The sequence below is a fragment of the Lissotriton vulgaris genome, chromosome 4_1, assembly GCF_964263255.1.
Source record: "Lissotriton vulgaris chromosome 4_1, aLisVul1.2, whole genome shotgun sequence".
Taxonomy (NCBI): domain Eukaryota; kingdom Metazoa; phylum Chordata; class Amphibia; order Caudata; family Salamandridae; genus Lissotriton; species Lissotriton vulgaris.
This window is the reverse complement of record NC_141691.1, coordinates 1,874,248,734-1,874,271,567: the sequence shown is the minus strand read 5'-3', so window position 1 is coordinate 1,874,271,567 and position 22,834 is coordinate 1,874,248,734. Positions and strand designations below refer to the sequence as shown.

At 44.5% G+C, this 22,834-nt stretch overlaps 1 protein-coding gene across 1 annotated transcript in view; it reads right to left on the bottom strand.

The window, feature by feature from the left end:
• The window catches only part of SQLE (squalene epoxidase), a 129,940-nt gene extending 108,637 nt beyond the window's left edge, over window positions 1–21,303 (bottom strand). The window contains exons 1-4 of the mRNA XM_086966204.1: window positions 20,215–21,303; window positions 6,763–7,015; window positions 6,433–6,613; window positions 2,027–2,123 (exon numbers count right to left, since the gene is read on the bottom strand). Coding sequence (XP_086822330.1) covers window positions 2,027–2,123; window positions 6,433–6,613; window positions 6,763–7,015; window positions 20,215–20,484 — 801 coding nt within the window. The 5' untranslated portion in view covers window positions 20,485–21,303. The remainder of the gene's footprint in view (window positions 1–2,026; window positions 2,124–6,432; window positions 6,614–6,762; window positions 7,016–20,214) is intronic.
• Between the last annotated feature and the right edge of the window lie 1,531 nt (window positions 21,304–22,834).

Sequence of the window (22,834 nt, the reverse complement as noted above, 5' to 3'; positions counted from 1 at the left end):
ACTCTCCCCGTTGCGAGAGATGCCGCGCCCCAGTAGCGGACTTCATACACGTGGCCTGGCTATGTCCGGGAATCAGTAAGTTCTGGACGACTATTTTTACGGAAATAAGCAAAATAACGGGACAGGAACTGGACGCTGACCTGGCACTCGCTCTGCTGGGCTATACGAGGACTGTGCCGGCGCCGGTGCGTAAACTGGTCAGCATGGGCATGCTACTTGCCAAACAAGTCGTGGCCTCCTGTTGGATGAAGGGTCCGCTCCCGACTCTCCAGCGGTGGGCTAACGACATGCTGTACTGTAACACGCAGGCGGAGACATATAGCGAATTGCTCCCTCCCCGTAGCCGCCCCAAAAACTTCTGGGAGCTCTATCGCACCTATCTCTACTCCAGGATGGACGACGACGACTTGGCCTCGGGAGGGGATGAGGGCCAGGAGGGCGCAGCGAACATAGATCCCCCCTGATTCCAGCGGCAGTACCGCTTGCTAGACAGCGCTAACAAGTTAGGTAGACGTTCAGCCATTCCCAGCCTTACGGGATCATACATACACTTGGGCACTCAGCGGGAAATGCACACCACCACACCACACACCTCTCCAACAGATTGCACCTTACACCACAGGGAACATGCAGACTAGGGACCGGTTATGAGAGGGCGGGGTTGGGGGTTGGGTTGTTAGTTGGGAGAAAATATAAAATTTTACAGATATGTCTGACTATGCACGGCGCACGATGCAATACTACTGGCATACCATCCTGGGACCTTCACCGACCGGCCTGTACACTGGACAATTCCAAGCTGGGAGCTTCTTCTTGGTACCCTTGTTGTAAACACTACTGTCTCATTGGTAAGAAGACCTGGCCTACCGCCGGCCCGAGAAGGGATGTAGGTGAAGGGCCCTGTACGCAATGTAATGTGCTATTGTTTGATAAATAAATTATATTAAAAAAAAAAGATTTTCTTTAAGGTCTTTACATAGTAGTGCATGAAAATACTGACAAGGCAGGTCCAATACCGGTAAATGGGCAACGCTCCCAGTGTCTTATTTGGTTCTGTGCTTCTTATCTGCGCTTGTGCAGCTTTCCATTCTTTTGCCCACCTTGATTTTACTCCTTTTCTCTGTAGCTTGTTTCTGTACTGAGAGCAGACATACTGAGAGCAAACGTATTTTAGTCCCAGAAGTACTCTCCTTCCTTTTAGTCCCAGAAGTACTACGCTTCCTTTTAGTCCCAGAAATACGTCTTCTGCTTTACCTGGGCAAAACAAGATTCTCCCATGTTAGTATTTTCAATGGATGCGTTTCGGAGGTGCAGTTGCAAACAGAGAATGAGGCTTTCTGTTTTTCTCTTTATTTCTTTAAATTTTGGTGGCAGTTCCATAGGTTTCCTCTTTCCTCACTCCTTACTTTTACCCATTCTACCATTTTCATTGAGGGGTGTGGTTTCCCCTCTTCCGCTCTAATCTATAAATTCCACGCCCTACCTCGCAATACCACAACTCTTTTCTTTTGATCTTTCCATTTTGCCCAGCTACGCTTCTTCTGTAACTACAACTCTCTTACTAAGATTGTATTTTAAGGACTTATTTAATGATTAAGCAACTCTTCGAAAACCATGAGAGGTTGTTGGTAGTTTTAAAGAGGCTTCAAGAGTAATTGACAATCAGTATGCTCAGTGTTTACTTTCATTGTGCAGAAATGTCGATTAGCTGTCGAACAGAACGGACAGTAACTTTGCCAACGGGTTAAATTCTTAGGTCTGAGAAACATTATTTCCCCCATGTACAGATTTCTAATTGTAAATACCTGTGCCTCATCAGTCTCTCACTGGGAAATGTTTTTTTTTCTCCAGGTCAGACAAGAAATAAAATGGTCATGCATCCCTTGCAGGCTCGGTTATAGGTTTTAAAATATGTGTTATTTGTATTTAATAGTATCAATGGAATTTGTCATTTGAATAATATCTCAAGCATGTATATAATTTTCCACGGGTCATATCACAAGAAAGCCAAATGCTACCACTGTACCTTGATATCCCCAGTTTCCTTATCTTTATATTGGACTCCAATAACACTGTCATTTTCTTCAAGCAATCTTGTCACTGTTCCTTCAATGAAATTTGTACTGAAAAAATAAGTAAGTAAAACTTTAGTGTTGTGCATGAGTAGCCATTCTAATGCAGGTAAAATATTACAACTGATACTTAGATAACTGAAAGACGTGTCCCTTCGACTTTGGTAGAAACTAACTGGCACTGGTTTACAGCCCTAGTTTCTGCAGTGCATACCTGTACTGGGTGGGGTGAACCATGCATATTATGTGGCCATAAGCCTCATTAAAAACAAGCATTTCTAACTCAATAGGTCTAGCGTCGGCAAGTCTGCATTTTATTTATGTACTTATTTACAAGCATATGCAACATACATTAAAAGAGTATAAGTAATACAAAGTGTAAATGCTTCAACTTAAAAGTAGCATACATATGTTTGAAAAAAAACAAGTAAAGCACATTGAAAAAATAAATACGTTAAATGAAAGCAGAAATGTAAGGACAGATTGGATTACTAGCCCTGGCACTAAAGTGGACTACTTTCTAGGATGATGTGTATATGTGCAAGAACTTAAGTGGACTACTTTCTTTTTTTTGTGTTGAAATTGTTTATTAAGAAAATTTCAAATAAATCAAAAATGCAGATATACATGTAGAGGAAGAAATGAAACACAGTATAAATGAGGAAACAATTCATGGAATATAACAAAGGAGGCATAAAGCAACACATCCTCTAGTATTCATAAGGCAAAATTAAAGGCACTAGAGAAAAGAAAAGAAAGAGAGAAGAAAGGAAAGAGAGAAGAGGAAAAATAAAAAGAAAAGAAAAGAAGCCCCAGAGTAACAAACTAGTTATTAAGAGAGATGGAAGCAAGAAGAATGATAAGAAGCGGAAAAGAGAGAAGGAAAAGAAAGTAAGCATGGTACAAGGAAGGTGAAATTAAGAAGGAAGAGTAGTCGTAGAAGAAGAAGAAGTAGAGACAGAGTCATTATCCACTGTGATTTCCAGGAATGGGGACCATACTTGAAGAAAAATGGAAGCTTGATCCTGTAGACTATAGATTATACGTTCATAAGAAGCTGTATGTATCATTGCCACCAACTACTCCTCCTGAGAAGGAGGTAAGGAAGACTTCCAATGACGCAATATAACATTTTTTGCCGTGGCTAAAGCAGTATGGAGGAGACGAGTCTGCGGTTTAGTAAACTTGGAAAGGCCACGAAAGTCATGTAAAATTATATTTGCAGAGGTAAAGGGTAAGGCAATGACATAGAATGAGCCAAAGTGTTTCATACAAAAAGCCAAAATGATCTGGTACGAGGACACTCCCATATAATGTGCGTTATATCACAGCCGGAAGCAGAACATCTCCAACACAAGGAATGCGAAAGTAACTTAGCATGATGTAATTTGACTGGAGACCAGTGCCATTCGTGGAGAATTTTAAAAACACAAAATGTAAGGCGAGCTTCTCGAACACCCTTATGTAATCCTTCCAAAATGAGATCCCATTGAGCGTCAGAGCAAGTCACAGATAGGCGTGTTTGCCATTTCAATTGAAGAGCTTTCGAAAGGGGTTGCGAAAATACAGGGAGCAGGAAAGTCTTATAAAGACCAGAAGTGACACCCTTAAAAGTTCCCCATGAATTCAGATAAGATAAAATAGGAGAGACGGACAATAACTCAGGTGGGGAACTTAAATGTTTTGTGAGAGCTTGCTGAAGATGAGAGTATTTACAGGATTGTGTGGGCAGTAGATGAAATTCCTCACTGAATTTGGAAAAGGATTTAAAATTGTCACCATGGAACAGTTGTTTCAGGAAATTAATACCAGCTTCCTGCCATAGAGGCCAGGATACAGTTCGACCTCGAACCCGAATAGCCGAATTAGACCATATAGGAGCATTAAAATGAAGCCGCGAGTTAGATTTAAGGATACAGTGACTTCTTTGCCAAGACTTAAACATGGCAAATAAGATAGGATTTTTGGGGTCAAGAGAAAAGGAACCCTTACCATATAAAAGGGATAAACCAGGACCAGAGGCCAATAAATGGCGTTCAAGTGGCACTCATTGAGGGATATCCTTAGTTTTAGGTAAAAAAGAAAGAAAGATGGGAAAGATGTAGGGCAAGGGAGTAGTGCTCGATAGAGGGAAGACCCAAACCTCCCTGCAATTGGTGGGATTTTAATTTAGCAAAGGTGAGACGCGGTTTAGCTGTGCCCCATATAAAAAAAAAAAAAATGTAATCAATGGACCGAAGAGTAGCCAGAGGAATAGTCAAAGGGAGCATACCAAAAACATAAAGAAAACGTGGTAAGGTGACCATCTGAATCGCCTGAACCCGTCCCCAAAGGGATAAACCCAAGACCTTCCATTTATCGAAGTCCCTTTGCATTTGCGTAATCAAGGGAGTTAAACTGTCCGTGACAACGTTGTCGAATCCCCTATTGAGGAATATTCCTAAGTATTTAAGCCGATAAGGCTGCCAGTGAAATGGAAAACCAGAGATTGCATCCTTTGTAGTACCAAGGGACATAGGCATGGCTTCGCTCTTGTCCCAGTATATCTTATAGCCAGAAAAAGAAGAAAAATCATCAATGACATGGAAGAGAGCAGGGAGAGATCGCGAAAGGTTAGTAAGTGTAAGAAGAATATCGTCCGCATATAAATACATTTTTGAATGACCAATTGGAAGAGGAACACCCACCACAGCAGCCGATTGACGAATTGCAGCAGCCAGAGGTTCCATAGCCAAAAGAAAAAGAAGAGGGGAGAGTGGACAACCTTGACAGGTACCCCGTCGAATAGGAAATGGAGTAGAGAGAAAACCTCCACAATTAACTTGGGCAGACGGGCTATCATAAAGTAGTCGAACTTTGGCTATGAACTGATCACCTAATCCAAATTTCTGCATTATGGTAAAAAGGTATTTCCACTCAATACGGTCAAATGCTTTTTCAGCAGTGGACTACTTTCTTGATGGATGTGCCATCACTCAGAGTGAAGTAAGCCCATGGCTGAATTGGGCTGACCCACTGCCACAGGTTGTGGTGGGGTGAAGCAAAAATAACTAACATTACAACAGACCAATGAACGAAGGAGGTTGACTGGATGACTTTCTATGTATATATTTATGCACAGGATCTTTTTTTCAAACATGTGGTTTGCCAAACAACTAGAGCTGCCTCTAAGCCAGACCTAAAAGTAGTGTCTTCAATTCTGGCTGCAGCTTAGAACAGAAGCCTTTAACAACATTTCACCAGATGCTACATATTTCTGTAGAGGGGTCTTCAATCCCTGGTAGGGCCCAAGAAGGCCACAGGTGTGGGAGAAGCTACAGACCAAACCCTGTGGGTGCAATAATACCACACCATGGCTGAGTGAACGGTTCTAGGTGTCACTGTCTACATATTGAGACCGCTGTGAGGGGGTCTCATCCATGGGAGTTCCTCAGAACATACATGTTCCCTCACAAAGAACTGCTGATAGGGACATGTAAGAGTACCCCGTCTATTTTTAAAAATGTTCCTCAGTGCCACTACATAGGACTGCAAGCTGATGTTGTAGTTGAAGTGTGCTGTTGAATGGTCTCTAAATGGTAAAACCGGAGCAAAAGAATTACATCCATGCAGTGAAATAAACTATTCTGCGCAAACATGCCAATGCAGAATCTCTTGTGAGTATTAGCTTTTTTCCTCTTCTATTGTTGTGTTCTAACACAGAGTTATTGCATTGGAAGAGGTGTGGCGCCGCGGCTAGGGAGACTGACTCCGGAATCTGGGGATCACGGTTCGATTCCCGGCTCCGGCAGCAGGTTAGCCCAGCACCATGTGACTCTGGGCAATAGCTTGCTTAATCTTCCAGACGGCCTCCAGCGCCTAGAGACCTTTACGGGTGATTGTGCGCTTTACAAATGTGGATTAATATTATTTACAATAAAGTTAGACCTAAATAATGGTTCACTCATATTCGCTTATCTGACATCTCCGGAGAGTTTAGAATGCTGCAACATAATGGCTTCCTCACCCAGCATGAAAATAACACATTTCACCTATTCTCAGACCTCTAACTTATTATCAACAGTTTATGCACTGAATCTGGGGGTCTGCGCAATCACATCCACTGAGATCTCACTACAAGAGTCGATGCCACTGATAAACAAGGACATCAGTGACTGTTGAGCTGGGCCTGGGTTGAGAAAACTTATATGGAATGCTTGATGCTCTGAAACCAGAGATTGATCGTAAAGAGATAAAAGAGATTGCTTAGTAAATTTTAGAAAATTTAACTAAACTGTAAGTAGCGTTCTGCTAAATACTAAAGTAGGTTTGCTTTGTGACTAAAAATGGATTTTATAAAACACAATAAATGCAGCCTTACTTGGGTTCGGCCATAGCAACTCTACGGAGTCCCATGATAAAACGCCCATGATGAAATGCTCTCCCACACTGAAGCTGGTTGTCCTCAGACAAAGGGTAAGGGATTTCCACCTCCGAATTGGACTCTAGGTCATGTATGACATACCCATGTACAACATGTGCATCAAGTCCTTCCACTGCATCTGCAAAACAATTGTTTCAGATTAAGATTGAAATTAATCATGGTGACCTCATTAAATTTTGTACAAACCAAACACTTTTTCGATGAATCAGACTATACTGATGCATTACAAATATGTGCATTTTGTAACTGTGACTTTAGTCTACTCACCGCCAAGACCCAGCTCCTTCAGAACTTGATAGCCACCAGGCTGCAAAAACTCTCCGACTATCCGGTCTGGCTCTTTCAAATCCCTCTCTATCACTGTCACCTTCCTTCCATCCCTTGACAACACTGCAGCGAAGGCAGAGCCTAGTACACCAGAACCAACAATGATAATGTCAGGATCGTGTTGGGATGGCGAGATTGTGGGCGAGGTAGTATCTGCTTGGGCTGAATTGCAGCCATCCATTTCTATTTTGTTCTGTTGACAGAATGGTATATAAAAATTAAATTGACATATAACTTTACATTAATCCCATGTCTCTGAACATAATACAATAATTATCCTTTCAAGCAGTGTATTGTAACATCACATTAATATTATTATGTAGTTGTAGGAAAACTTGATTGTAACAGCCTTATCTTGTGTCTTCCCCACTATTCTTTCTGCACAGTGGACAAAGTTCTCCTCCACAAGAGCCCTATATAATCCTCTAAGGAACACTCCTACAAATTATCACCAGGCCAGTTGGCTTTCAAACAGAAACACTGTTCTATACATATTGCAGACATTGTTACTCAAGGCTGCCAAGGACACCTCTCTGATATACTAGATCCACTCTCATCCACAACATAAAGCCTGACAATCAGAACCTTCTAACTTGCTCCAAGCCTCGATGCATCCAGGCAAATATACAGCCATTCTACCTGTTGGGATCACTACACTGGGATTCACTTTCTATTCGTTATCATCACTGCCTCTCTACATAATTTCTTAAAACACATCTCCTGTTGCAACATGGTACAAGTGACTCCCATGACCTTCTGCACACTATAGTAATATAATACCCTATGTAGACTGACATGCCTTGGACTAATGCATTAGGTTGTTAAACAAAAGCTTCGAGCTAGTGCTCCCAGTGACTTGAATTCAAGAGTTAATCCTACATTAAATCTATATTAATTTGTGCGAAAGATGAATTTATTTTATATAGTTCATGCTGAAGTAATATTTCACCTATGATTGAACATGTTATAGTAACCACCTTTATGTTACAGGTCAGCATTGGAGAAACTGTGTCTCAAGCCTTAAATTCTCATAGTCTCAAAAATGTTCAAAGGCCAGTAAGACACTTCTATGAGGCAATGCCCATTGCAGACAAACAGTGATCTGAAGATCTTGAGTATGAACCCAGCAAATTGGACTCAGTTTTCCATACTTTCTAAGTTGATACATTAATTGCCATTACATTGAGTAATAGTTACCTCTGTTATTTACACCTCAAAGAAACAGCAGAAGTGTGATATGAAAAAATATATATCAAAACAAATTACTGTACCAAATCTCTGGCTTCAAACGGCACCTGAAATATTAATTTCAGATTAGCAGAGTCGGGAGCTCAACAAGAGTTTTTCAGTAGAATGGATGGGAGAATTTTTTATGCTAAAAGCTTGATAGATTAAGAAAGTGTTATAAATAATTGGTCCAAGTCGATGATTTACCTGCTCTCAGGAGCGAATCCCTGCCTGCCATGAGATTGTTTGACTCTGATTGCCTCAGAAGGGTTCCAATACCTGGGCATATATGTTACACGAGACCCCAAGGAATTCCTCAAAAGAAATATCCTCTCCCAGTTGGAGTGGTTAAGGGGAGACATGACGCATTGGGACAGCTTGCCACTAACGCTAATGAACAGAGTGGCCCTTTACAAAAAGATAAGCCTGCTACAGTTTTTGAATGCCATGCAAAATAAACACTATAGAATTCCATAGGATGTGTTTAGAAAAATAGATTGGGAGGTTTGTCGGTTATTATGTAGGTGGTCCCCCTAGAATAACGTTGGTCAAACTGCAAAGAGGGGACTAATATGGGGGCTGGCGGTCCTGGGATTTTAAAAATATTACTGAGCCTCACAACTCCTTGTAATTAATGAGTGGGTTATTGCCTACCACCAAAACCCTTCATACAGGATAGATAGAAGGGCGATGGGACGTGGGGGACAGGAGAATCTCCTTTATGAGCAAGGAGTGTCAGAGACATACAGCAGCATACACTGACGTTGGCCAGAGTTTGGAGAGATGCCACAAAATACCTGGGCTGGACTGCTAGACTCACTGGCTTGACGCCACTATGGCACAGTTGTTTATGGTCTGAAGTGAGGAGACTCAAGGGATTTAAGACATGGGTTCTGCTGGGCATAGAACACTTGGGTGATGTCTGGAGGGACCAAGCTATTATCCGATTTGAAGACCTAAGTCAAGAATATGCATTAGCAGACTCTGAGCGTTTTCAATACTTGCTGCTGGGTCATGCTCTTCGATGCCACATACAGGAAAAAGAGCAGCTGCTAGAGTCCTCCACCCCGGAGGACCGAGTTACAGGCGTACTGTCAGATAAAGGGATGCCAGTGATCTATTGTGACTTGGTCAATAACTCCTCCGATCCACTGGGGCCAATGAGAAGGGCATGGAAGGCGGACATGGGAGACCGAGACAATGAGGACCGGGCTGAGGTTCTTCAGAGCCCAAGAGACATAGCCATACACCCTTGTTTCAGACTGGTCCAACTGAAAATACCACACTGGTCCTACTACTCACAGATGCTACTGCATAGAACACGCAGGGTCTCGACTCTGCAGTGTAGGAGGGGATGTAGAGGTGAAGGTACCTTTTTCCACATCCTCTGGAAGCACCCACCTATTCAGAATTTCCAGGCTAAAACAACAGAGATAATGTCCTGGGTCATGCTGGTGGGGGTGCCTTTGGATGCGAAATGGTTGATCCTGGGGATTACAGGGGAAACAACATGGTCTAGATACACCGAGATCTGGCTCAGATTCAAAGCCGGGTGGCCAAAAGGACTATTGTGAATGGCATGGGGTGCTGTGGCGCCCCCAGATATTGCGGAATGGAAATCGGACCTGAACTGGTGCCAGGGGGCAGAACAAGTGATATACAAAGCCAGAGGTTGTCCCGAAAAGTGGGAGAAAGCGTGGGGGAGCCTGGTGACAGTACAAGGGATATGGATGAATGAAGGGTTGGGATGACCATCGGGAAGGGGGAAGGCAATCAGGGAAATGTATGTGTGCATTCCAAATTATTTTGGGCAGTAAAAGTCCCTCCCTTGAATGGATGGAAATGTTTATCCTGAAATGTACTGAACCAAAGATTTATAGAACGATAAAAATTGTCGACTCGCTCTCTACTTTATGACGTATAAAGCTTATGTTCAATAAAAATGCATCACCTGTAGATTACAACATGCTTTTAAGTGATCAGGACTACAACAATATATAGGGTGAACCCTACAACCCTATGAACCAGGGCAATTTAAAAAACAACAAATTGGTTTACTCAGGGGAAAGAAAAAGATGCATACAAATGGGTAGTAATATAGACAACAAAATGGTCCTATTGGCAATTTCTTATTGCCAAAAGGTAGTCGAACAAGTTTGTATCCTACCTATGGTCAAACTAATTAATCTATATGTGAGAGAGACAAATGTATATCAGAGAGAAACACAACAATTACTTCAAAGCGAAAGAATATATTTATCAACATTTAGGGCCCAATGTAGGTAATAGGGAAATACTGATTCCTGAATAGTGAATTTTACCGATTCGGCATTTAGAAATCAGTATTTCAGATGTAGGTAAGAATTCGGTAAAAAATACAGAATTCTTAATATTCGTTATTACTGAATCGGTAATTGAGTTTCGGTAATAACGAATACCTACCCATTCATTCATATGGGCCTGGAGGCCCATAGGAATGAATGTGAAGACATTCGGTATTACCGATTCGGTATTACCGAATCAGTAATACCAGGAGGTATTTCAAGAGTGCCAGGGTGTCCAAAGGACACCATGTTGCACCCCTGAAATGTGCATGTGTGCACATGTGGCACACACGCATGCCAAGGGCATGGATGTGTGCCACATGGCACATTTCAAAAAGCAAAAAAGTGCTTTTTGAAAGGATATCGCTACTTACCATAAACTTGAAGTTGGTGGTCATAGCGATTCCTTAAGGCTGAGGTTCACTGTTTTAAGTGCTACCTACATTGCATTTAAGGAATCGGTATTACCGATTCCTTAAATGCAAGACCAATAAGGAATCGGTATTTACCAATTCCTTATTACCGATTCCTTCCCTACATCCCACATGGCTAAATACCGGTCGGTAACGGTGAAATTTAACAAATTTCATCATTACCGGCCAGTATTTGCCCAGCTACATCTGGCCCTTAATGTTTCAAATATCAGAGTAAATACATATATATTAATATTTCAATGCGTATTCTCAGGTTGCTCAAAGAGTAGTGCATAGAAGAATGTATGTAAAAGTGCTCCTGTGCACTGTGGAAACAATCAAGCTAGGAAAAACATTTTTACAAATGAATAACATGGACTCTGGCTAGTGTAACTTTAGAATAGAGACCAGTGTATATAAGTTTTTTGGGAAAACAATTTTTACTTATCTATAAACCATAATGGGGGATAGTGTTCATTGAGTTAAGATTCACCATCCAATGGGACTACTAGATAAATACAGGCTCAATTTTTTTAAAATGTTGACATTTCGACCCAACTGTTGAGTTGAAGGGGGTTAACTGCCTCAGCATGCGAGTCTTCATCAGGACAGGGAGAAAGGGGTAGGGCAACCTAAATGAAATATAGAGATCAATTAGGCAGAGTGGTCACTGGTAAAGAATGGGCCTCTCTTAAAAAACCACACCAGTCTGTATTGAGCTGTGGTTGAACAGTAGGGGACTGTACCGTAGGCGTACAGACCCTCTAGGGGCCAGTGGTCCTTAGCTCCATATAAGCAAAGCGGAATTATCTATAACAAGTGTCTCCAGGGCGTAGGAAGAGCTTACGACCTCCGTGGTTATGTTCCCAAACATAGATCTGTAAACCTATTCTAGGTAAAATGATTCCAAAGAACGGTCTAATTAATCACTGCTCGAAAGTACATGGAAATGACTCCATAATTGGAATGCGGTGATCCTTTGTGGAAAGACAAGAATAAAATACTGTATTGGACATTGCTGTATCATACGCTACAGATAGAGACGTTCCATAAGCGTGGAGCAGGATCGGCTTACCTGAGAGTAACAACCAAGCATCACCCGGCAGTACAAGACACGCTGGGGAGCCACACAGATGTAACAGACTTGGACGTGCACGTTGGGCTAACGTCAGAAGGCCCAGTACATGATGGCCATGGCGCGCCTATGTCGGCTTCAATAGTAGAAACACATGTGACATCTCTAGCTTGTATGTTAGCGTAATGAAATACTGAAGGTCAGGTGCAGACGTTCGTGATAGATGTAACAGCACACTATCAGCCAGATTCATGAAGGTACCATTCTGCGATTATCAAATTGCGAAAAATTGCGAATCGCAGTTTGAGAATCGCAGAATGGCATTCATGTAGAAATGCGATGAAAAAAAGCGATTCGCAATCGATCGCAATTGTCGATTGCGATCTTGCCGCAATCGCATAATAATCGCAGAATCGGCAATTTTCTATGTAGAAATTGCGATCTCGCAAATTGCGATATCGCTATTTGCGATCTCGCTAACTGCCAGATGGCAAAAACGGGAAGTCGCATTTTGAGCCCACTGATGACATCACAACCAGGAAGTAGGCTCACCACACCCACAAACAGAACACAGAGCCAGGGAGTGGCAGCAGGATACTGAGGAGCACCAAACCTCACACTGTGCAACACCCCAGCTGGAAAAAAGTTCTCCAAGATGTCCCAGGATGCAGCAGGGAGCAGTGGGCAGAAGAGAAAGCGGAAAATTACATTTTCTGAACTGGAACTGGAGCATCTAATTGAGGGGGTCTGCAAGGACCACGCCCGGCTATTTGGAAAAGACTCCCGGAGTGTGCCAGAGGCAGATAAGCACAGGATGTGGCAGCGCATCCGCGCTTCGGTTGGGGTGACCCAGAGGTCAATTGATGACCTAAAAAAATCGCTGGTACGACCTGAGAGGTCGCTCTAAGGAGCGTATTGCGGAGAGACTTGGGGAGCGAATGGCCACCGGTGGAGGGGAACCTGTAGCCACACCGAACACCCCATTGGAGGACCTGATTGAGGACACCATTGCGCCAGAAGCCTGTGTGGGGGTCATTCAGCTGGACTCGTCTCGACCCAGCCAACAACCTGAAGGTAAGTGCCATGCGACTGCGACCCTGTCCCCCAACAATGCCTATGACTCCTGAGCTAGCAATTTGACATCCCCAACAATGCAGTCCATGCACACCAAAAAAGCCCCATTGCATTGTGGTAGTTGTAGTGTAACATGTACCCCCAGTAAGCCCAACACTGCCAGAGCACTAAATGCAAAGTAAATCCAAAAGCCAGTCAGGGAAAGCAAGGCTGCATGCATGTATCAACATTGCTTGGGCAAGATACAGAACATTAATCATGCACCCTTTCACATTACAGGTTCAATTGAGCAAGCCAGCACAGACAGCGATGCCCTGCACATCGCCGAGAGCCAGGAGGACACTGAGGGTGAGGGCCAGTCCTCCCAACGACCCGGCCCATCACAGCCACCAGCAGTGCTCCCACCACCACCACCCCGTGCGGACAGGGCCACCCCTGCTGCCACAGCAGTGCAGCCACCACCACCACACCGTGCGGACAGGGCCACCCCTGCTGCCACAGCCGTGCAGCCACCACCACCACCTCATGCGGACAGGGCCACCCCTGCTGCCACAGCCGTGCAGCCACCACCCCAGCAAACAGCCACAGCAGTGGTACAGGCTCCACCACCTGGTTTGGGTTCTCCTTAAATAGCGCCTCGCAAATAGCTGTTTTCGTGTATTTCGCAATCTGCGATTTTTCATGAATGGCATTTGCGATTATTTAGCGATTTCGCAATTGATTTCGCAGAATCCATGGTTTCTCGCTATTTCTAATTCGCACATGGGCTTTGTACATGGATTTGCGAAATCGCTATTTTTATTAAGCGATTTCGCAATTTTGCTATTTTCACTGTCATGAATTGCTTTTCCTCATTTTGCGATCGCAATTGCTATTTCGCAGCTATTGCGATGGCAATTTGGCTTCATGAATCTGGCTGTATATCCTCTTCCTGACATTGTATCCATAGTACAATGTCAATTAGCTGTTCAACATAGACTTGAGGTTTTAACTCCTACAAGTACACAACAAATGAATGCATGCATCAAACTAATGACAGAAGCACACCCTCTATAAACTGAGGTGTTACCTAAGTTCTGAAAAGTCCCTTTTGGTGATAGTCCTGAAGTTTAAGTGAGCCAACTTCTCAGTCGCAGCAGACAGGCATTTGAATTCCCTGCCTTTCTTTGTGTTGACAGTATTACTGCTTAATTTTAGCACACTAATAAAAACTAGGCTTTTACTTCTTGGCTAGAGTTGTGGCAGGTGTCATTTTGCTTTTTTTGACGGGTAAATCTGGTTTTGATAGCGCCAAGATACAAACAAGAAATAGTGAAAACTTGTTTTAATGACATGAAGCTTGATGGCTATGAACCCCAACTATCATCATATGCCAAGTCACTTGGATTCATCATGAACACGAACCCCACCCTTATGGAACACATTGCCAAAAAATCTAAGACGGCCTGGTATGAGTTCTCTTCGAAGAGAGTTTCTTCCAGAAAGCAGCTTCAGAACTGCTGTTCAAGCCCTTGTACTCTTGCATCTGGATGGTGGTAACATCCTGCTCCATGATTTCCCAGACTCTACACTGGCACTCCTTAACACGCTACATGTCTCATCCAGGGGCATGAAAAATACGATCACATCACCTTCCCATTATGATGAAACTCCACTGGTTCCCCTTACTGTCCTTCACCATATTCAACACAAGCTGCAGAATTAACAAAGCCATGATGGCCAGCATCCCTGCTTATCTTTCACAAAAGCTTACCATCTCTGGTGGTCCACACACACCTGCAGCCAGGGCACCATCAGACTGCAGACTAAGAAGTGTAAAATAAAAAAAGCAAGACAGCAAGCTGTTTCCATTTGTACACTAAGGATCTGGATCAGCATCCCCATAATCATCAGAACCTCCCTACAACTGCTTTAATAAAGGAAAGAGTTGAAGACTTCCCTCTTTAAACACTACCTCACAATGCATTAATCATCCCTACCCAGCTACCTATCCTTTCATTTTTTACTTTATGCTTGTCTTTAACCGGGTACAGAGCTCTGATGACTTTTGACTCAGTTTGCACTTTGGAATACCATATACACACACATACAAGATACCTCTCAGTAAAATGTCTGCGCTCTATAAATACTTAAATAAATCTCGAGGTGGGATTTGAGTGTATGAGACCATCCCACACAGTAACAATAGGGCTGAGTTAACCCCTTCGATGCTCATGACGAGCTGAGCTCGTCATGAGCAATGGGAATAAATCAGAAGTAGCACAGAGGGGGAATTGCTGCAGCACTGATGGTGTTAACCAAAGTGGTCAGTATTTGTGTGAATTATGTCCCCATCTGTTATATGCTGAGGAACCTGCCCTGTGGACAAAATGCTCTGAAGTCTTGGGTATCCAGGTAAAATCCTACAAAAAGTAGTTTGAGTGTGTTTTAATGAAAACTGCTCTTGATTGAGAAAGAGGGCCTGATTTAGAAATTGGTGTACAGGTTATTCCGTCACAACAGGGATGGATATCCCACCCGCCGAAAACTAAGTACCATGGCTTTACAATTCAGCGGATGGGATATCCCTCCCTGTTGTGACTGAATAATCCATCTGCTGATATCTAAATCGGGCCCAGAATCTCAACTCTTTCAAAAAAATAACTGTACTCTGTAGGTGCTGCAGACCTAGCTATGGAGAAGATCCAGTCGATTACTTAACGGTACAGTTAATGCCTCGAAGGGGCAAATGGGATAGCGTTTCCACAATGACCTACATGAATACTCTGGGCACCAAATGCAGGCCAAACAGAAGTGGAGTTTGCCCCCTACCACGAACCTCAGAAATTGCCTGTGCTCTTCTCTAATTTGGGATATAACAATAGGTGGGGGGGCTCAAGGAGACCATCAAGTCTTGAGCATGAAGAGCCTGCAGAATGTAGGGAGAGCTTGTTTTTGAAAATTCTTTTACTGGGATATTTGTTTGGGAACCAAAGATCAGATCCAGAATTGGTGTTATGGTGCCTGTCTCCTTAAGAGATATAAAATACCTGGAATCACAACATTTGTGCTTCTGGTTCTGGGAAATATTCTGGAATGCACTCTTTGCTAACATACACTTATTTGACTGGTGGTGTGGAAGAGGGGTTGTGAATGGACAGGTGGTGGCAGTCTTTGAGAGGGTAAATCTTCTGAATTCACAATCTGAAAGGTCCACTAATCTGATGTTATCTCCTCTCACCTCAGAAGGAAAAGTGCCATCCTTGCCCACCTGTTCCTCTACTGCAGTCTGGAATTCCTCAGAGCTGTAGTACTTTAGAGCAATTTTGGGGAGTTTGGAGCAGAGGGAGACGAACAGAAAGATTGGGCCTATCTTAACCTGACTGCATTTCTACCAAATTAATACCGAAACAAATGTTGTTGAGGAATTGGCTGGTGAGATTTGTGGGCCTAGTGACTAAAACTTCGAAATTTCCAATACTGCTTGGGGAATTTCATTGAAGAGGAAAGTGTCCCAGGACTGGTCATGGCTCTTTTTTGTTTGACGTGTCACTTTAAAGGAATTGAATTTCAAACGTCATGTCCTAAATAAGGGTCTGGACATACTCAGACAATTTGGTGGATCATATCTGTTCCTGGTATCATACAAATATGCCAGTAGCCTTGCATTGGCCTACAAAATAAGTGATGTCCTAGCTCACTTTCACAGACTCTTTTTTTCTATCCATGCCAACACGCACTACGTACCAGAGTAAGCCATGTATATGTTTTCGCAAGCTGGATATCTCCTGCACTACCTTGCTGGAATACCAAGCAAATAGACATGACTCCATAAGCAAAGACCATTTTTTAATTATAATGTTCAGGCGTTTGGATTGCCTGTCAGTAAGGACTGATGGAAAAGTGTTGGGTTTTAGTTTTGTGGATGATGCCAAACTTTCTGTTGATGCTATTCTCATTTTTTTAGGGCTTCCGAGAAGTAGCTATAATGGAGTCTAGATGGATCTGACGCTACTTTCCCTTTCTACTCCACATCACTGCACTACACATAGTCTACAATAAAAAGTGCTCCTACGTAATTCGCAAGTCTCAGCACGCCGCAATCTGTAGAGGATTGAGAGGAACCCCAATGATTAAGCATGCCACCTAGGGGCAACCCCGGTGGATGAGGGGTCTCTAGAAAAAAAGTATGTTTTCTAGAGAAGTGATTACAACAAACTCTCGTTGTATCCTATCTAATTTCCTATGTGCGGGTTTTCTTCGAAATACTCGATTTTTTTCTCATACGTAACTGCCAGGAGGATAAACCTAGCCTCTACCTGTGCCTTCTCTCTACTTTGGTAGCTACTGAACAGTGTTCAATAAGGCACTGTTTAAACAAATTTGCCAAATTATCAAAAATTATTACAACATTTATCACATCTCTTGGTAATTAGTTGCCCCCTGGCATAGGGACCGTCTTCTACATCCCATATGGGTATATTAATAATTAACATTTTCCCTTCCCTGGGTGTGTGCCATCAGACGCCTAGCTATCCATAATAGTTCTCCCAAGTGAAGGGAAAATATCTGCACCCTTTTTTTTTAATGCATTCATGCCTGTGTTTTTGTGTCCCCGCCCCTATTTTCTATGAGAGAGTCATCGTTGGAAAGGGGAAAGACTACCCTTTCCATTAGTGACTCTCCTTGATGTATTTCTGCTTGGGGATAGTGGCTGTTTCACCAGAAATTTGATTTTGGGGTCGTCAGCTCTCCAGCATAGAGGCTGTCCACTTGTCTGGGGACATATTACAATGTTCCCTTCCCTGGAAGGGTCGAACCGCCAAACAGCCATTGCCAAAGGGTTCGCCAAGAAAGGAATAATAAGGGCAGCCATTCTTTCTTTTACTGAGTTTGCTCCTGGGGGCTTTTGTGCCACTCTCCAAGCACCCATTTGAATAGGAGTGGCAGCGATGAAAAGGGAAGAGTCTCCTTTGCCAACACCGCCGACACCTTAGCTCCACTGAAAAAACGTCAAAGCAAACCTGGCAGCAAGAAGGCCTCATGGTTCAACGACGATCTCAAGAAGTCCAAGAAACTCTGCCGCTCCCTCGAAAAGGCCTGGAAAAAAGACCCAACCACCAGCACCAAGGACGCCTTCAAAAGCGCCACCCGCACTCACCACCAACTGATCCGAAAAGCCAAGAAAACAGCATTCAAGGATCGACTTGACAACAACGCCCACAACAGCAAGGAACTTTTCAACATCATCAAGGAATTTTCCAATCCCTCAGCCAACTCCAACGACATCACCCCCTCTCAAACCCTCTGCGACTCCCTAGCCTCTTTTTTCCACAACAAGATTGCAGACATCCACAACAGCTTTGACAACCAACCCGGAAACCAACCCACCCCACCATCTGCCAACCCTCTTCCCCCCGCGAACACCCTTAACGCTTGGAACCCAATCTCCACTGAGGACACCATCCGCCTGATGAACTCCATCCACTCAGGATCCCCCACAGACCCATGCCCTCACCACATCTTCAACAAAGCAGACTCCGTCATAGCACCGCACCTCCGAGACGTCATCAACTGCTCCTTCAACTCCGCTACCTTCCCTGAAGACTGGAAACACGCTGAACTCACCGCCCTTCTGAAAAAACCAACAGCGGACCCCACCGAACTCAAAAATTACCGCCCCATCTCGCTTCTTCCATTCCCGGCCAAAGTCACCGAGAAAGCCGTCAACAACCAGCTCGCCGCCTTCCTCGAAACCAACAAATCCCTCGACCCCTCACAATCTGGCTTCCGAGCAAAACACAGCACTGAGACCGCCCTCATCGCAGCAACAGACGACATTCGAACTCTACTGGACAATGGAGACACAGTCGCCCTCATCCTCCTCGACCTCTCGGCAGCATTCGATACAATCTGCCACAACACCCTTCTACAACGCCTCAATAACATCGGAATTCCAGGAAAAGCACTTAAATGGATCACCTCGTTCCTCACCGGAAGAACCCAGAGAGTCCGCCTTCCTCCATTCAAGTCCGAGGCCTCTGAGTCATTTGCGGCGTACCCCAAGGATCCTCACTCAGTCCCACCCTCTTCAACGTATACATGAGCCCCCTCGCAGCCATCGCACGCCAACACAACCTCAACATCATCTCTTACGCGGACGACACCCAACTGATCCTTTCTCTCACCAATGACCCCAGCACCGCCAAAATTGACCTACACGAAGGAATGAAAGAAGTTGCTGAATGGATGAAACAAAGCCGTCTGAAACTGAACTCAGACAAAACAGAAGTCCTCATCTTAGGTACATCCCCCTCTGCATGGGACGACTCTTGGTGGCCGGAAGCCCTTGGAAAAGCACCCATCCCGACAGACCACGCACGGAACCTTGGCGTCATCCTGGACTCCTCACTCTCAATGAACAGACAAGTCAGCGCCGTATCCTCTTCCTGCTTCAACATTCTTCGCATGCTCAAAAAAACATTTCGCTGGATCCCCTCCGAAACAAGGAAAACAGTCACCCACGCTCTGGTCACGAGCCGACTGGACTACGGAAACACCCTCTACGCAGGCACCACCGCTAAACTCCAGAAGAAACTCCAACGAATCCAAAACGCCTCAGCCAGGCTCATATTAGACATCCCACGCAACGAACACATCTCTGGTCACCTTAAAGACCTCCACTGGCTACCCGTCAATAAGAGGATCACTTTCCGTCTGCTTACCCACGCACACAAATCACTCTACGACATCGGACCAGATTGCCTCAACTCTCGACTGTCCTTCTACACCCCCTCCCGCCAACTACGTTCTTCCGGCCAAGCCCTCGCCACGGTACCTCGCATTAACAAGACCACCATGGGAGGCAGATCCTTTTCATACCTGGCTGCTAAGACATGGAACTCACTCCCCGCTTACCTTCGCCTCACCCAGAACCACCTAGCGTTCAGAAAGCAGCTTAAAACGTGGATATTTGACAAATAATCCACCTCCCCTCCTAAGCGCCTTGAAACCCTCTGGGTATGTAGTGCGCTATACAAATTTTATGACTTGACTTGACTGACTTGACATTTAAGAGGACAGTAGCATGCCTTTTCAGCAGGAGAGGTGGTCAACAGATGCAACAGGGGGAGCACATCTCAAATACATTACACGTTTCTGTACTAACATGCTTAGCAGAACTGTAATACATTCAAAGTTTCATCATTACCATCACTTCCCATGAAACGGCGGTATGTTTAATAACCTCGCTGCAATACATCCCTGAAAGAAGACGACTGGCTGAACAGTCTAAACCTACCTTCGTGGATCGTGAACTCTGGCTCGTCTGCGCCGTGGGTTTGGAGCTGAAGAGGCCTCCGAAGGGAAAAGCCCCAAACACCTGGGCAAGCCTCCCGGGCGGCGAGGGCTTCTGCTGCGCCGTGCCGCCCCGGTAGCGGTAAGACAGCAGCAGCCCCAGCGAGCAGAAGACGCCGGCGGCCAGCAGCAGCTCCGGGTGAGCATAGCCCAACAGCAGGTCGCACTTCTTGTACACGTAGGTGAAGGTGGCGATGCCGAGGAAGGTCCACATGCTGGGGGCCGGTCTCCCACACAGACTACCTCCAAGGCAGGGCAACCGGGGTGCAGCGAGCTCAGTGACCGCAGGCTACAAGTGGCCCCCTCTCTGGACGTCCAAGTGCAGATGCGTGGAGAAGGCGCCCTCCTTTCTTCCTGGTGCAATAAATAGATTTTTCCTCTCCACCATGCGAGCAGTCCTTCAGTGTGCAGGCAGTGGTAGTAGTCTGGGGTTTTCGCTCAACGTGCGGGCGTCCTTCCCTCCCTACTCTTCTCTTGACCTTAGTGCTTTCTTTCTTGATTGTAATTAATATATTGCACGTGTGCTATAGATAGAGATCCGCATTGGGTGAGCTCTTACCCCTGTCCGTCTGTTATCTCGGCTGAGAGGAAATGCTTGTTTTAGGAATAATTGTTAGCTAGTGGGTGGGGGTGGCAGCTTTTTCTTTCGAGTTAATGGCTGGAGATCTTATTTAGAATGGATTCGCGGTAGAGATGGAATGGAGCTAGTCATGAATAATATCTGTGCTACTAATAGGGGGTATTTTTGATGAGGTGCTGCTGGGCTATTCCACCTATGCCGGGTGCTGCTGCCTCCTTAGGTGGGGTGATGGAGAGAGATGCTGCAGATCACGAGAAATCCCGCTGGCGACACGGGAGCCTATAAGCGCTGCTCTGGTCCTCATGAACGCCACCCTACGGTTCATTACCAGGTAAAGGGGCGGGGCCAAGCGCAATACTCATTACCATACACGTACAGTACAGTCCAGTTATTTTCTTTAAAGGAACGCGCGTCCTCAGCCCATCGCGAGCCCTGTGCTAATGCTAAAAGCCTGTCATCTTTTAACATCCGCCCTCTCCTCATTGATTCACTTTGCTCGACCAATTGGAGATTGGCGCCCCGTGTGAGTTGAGCTCACGCTATCTGGACGTCAGCCAATGAGGTGTTCGAGCTAGACAACGGGGGCTGGTCGTGTGATGTGACGCATGCTGAGGGCGGCGACGGCGGACGTTGAGGCGGTTGGTTGATGTTCGGATTCTTTTCGTGACAGTTTTATGGGAGGAGCGCTATGAAAACGAATACGCCCATCGCTCTAATATCACAGGTTGTCCTAAATGTGTACAGCCTTCTTGAGGTGTGTTTTCCTTATACTGAAGCCGTTTGTAACAAAATTAATGTCTCTTGACAGCGCGGGTGACCCAGTCGGTGTCGTGTAACAAAAATAGAAGGAACGGAATGGTAGGAGAGGAAGCAAGCATTTGCAATGCAATCGGTCTCGCCTTTGGGACCTTAAAAAGTGTTTATCCAGAGCTATTGGCTCTGCAAATGCACAATTGTGGTCACAGAAAGGTTATGTTCCAACAACAAAAAGGCATGTACTAGGAGACTGGCACTGCATTCCATTTTTTTGTTAGATTCAGTTAATCTAACTCATTAGTGAATGCAGCATTTTCTCACCAACCCCTGTTCCTGTAAAGGCTTTTAGGGGTCTTTCTATTTTCACTACCAACTACCTCTGGTTTCAGTTATTTTCAAGAAATCATCACGGTGCTCCTAACACACATCAGAAATCTGGGCTAAAATGGAGGAGAGAATAGGGATAGAACATAGGATGGCTATGTGAATCAGAGGCACAACTAGAACCACATTTTGGGGGGCCAAGAAAAACCTTTAAGCATTAGGCAGAGTGGAGCCGCAGGGGCTCTTGGAAGGGGTGAAACAACATCAAAGCCTCATTAACATGCACATGGTCTTTTAAAGACCTGTGAAGTGCTCGGGTGTGGCTGTGTGTATGCCCGGGAGCCGTCTGAGCCCGGGCTGCCACACACTACGGGGGGGTGGGGGGAGGCCGGGCCTACCGCAGTGGTAGTCAGACAAGGATCTTGAAAATGTGAATTCTTATAGGCCAATAAGCCTTTTAAATACACTATAAAATCTTCACTAAACTTCTTGCTAATAGGCTAAATAGGATGGTGGGAACGCTTATTGGAACAGATCAGTGTGGTTTTGCAGCAGGAAGACAGCTCTATACTAATACAAATGTATTATAGGCATTGGATTTTTTTTAATATCAATAAGATTGGGGCACAGATTTTGTTTTTAGATGCCGAAAAAGCATTTGATCTTGTTTCTTGGAATTACCTTTTTACAATTTTACAAAGGTTCGGCTTCCCAAACGAGTTTATATTTTTATTAAAACAACTTTATTCAAATGCACAAGCACAAATGTTAATCAACTCTGTCAATGTAGGGACATGCGAAATAAATTGAGGCACTAGACAAGGCTGTCCCCTCTCCCCGATTTTATTTGCTCTATTTATAGACCCACTAGCAATTGCAATCAGGGAAAAAAAAGCCTATACTG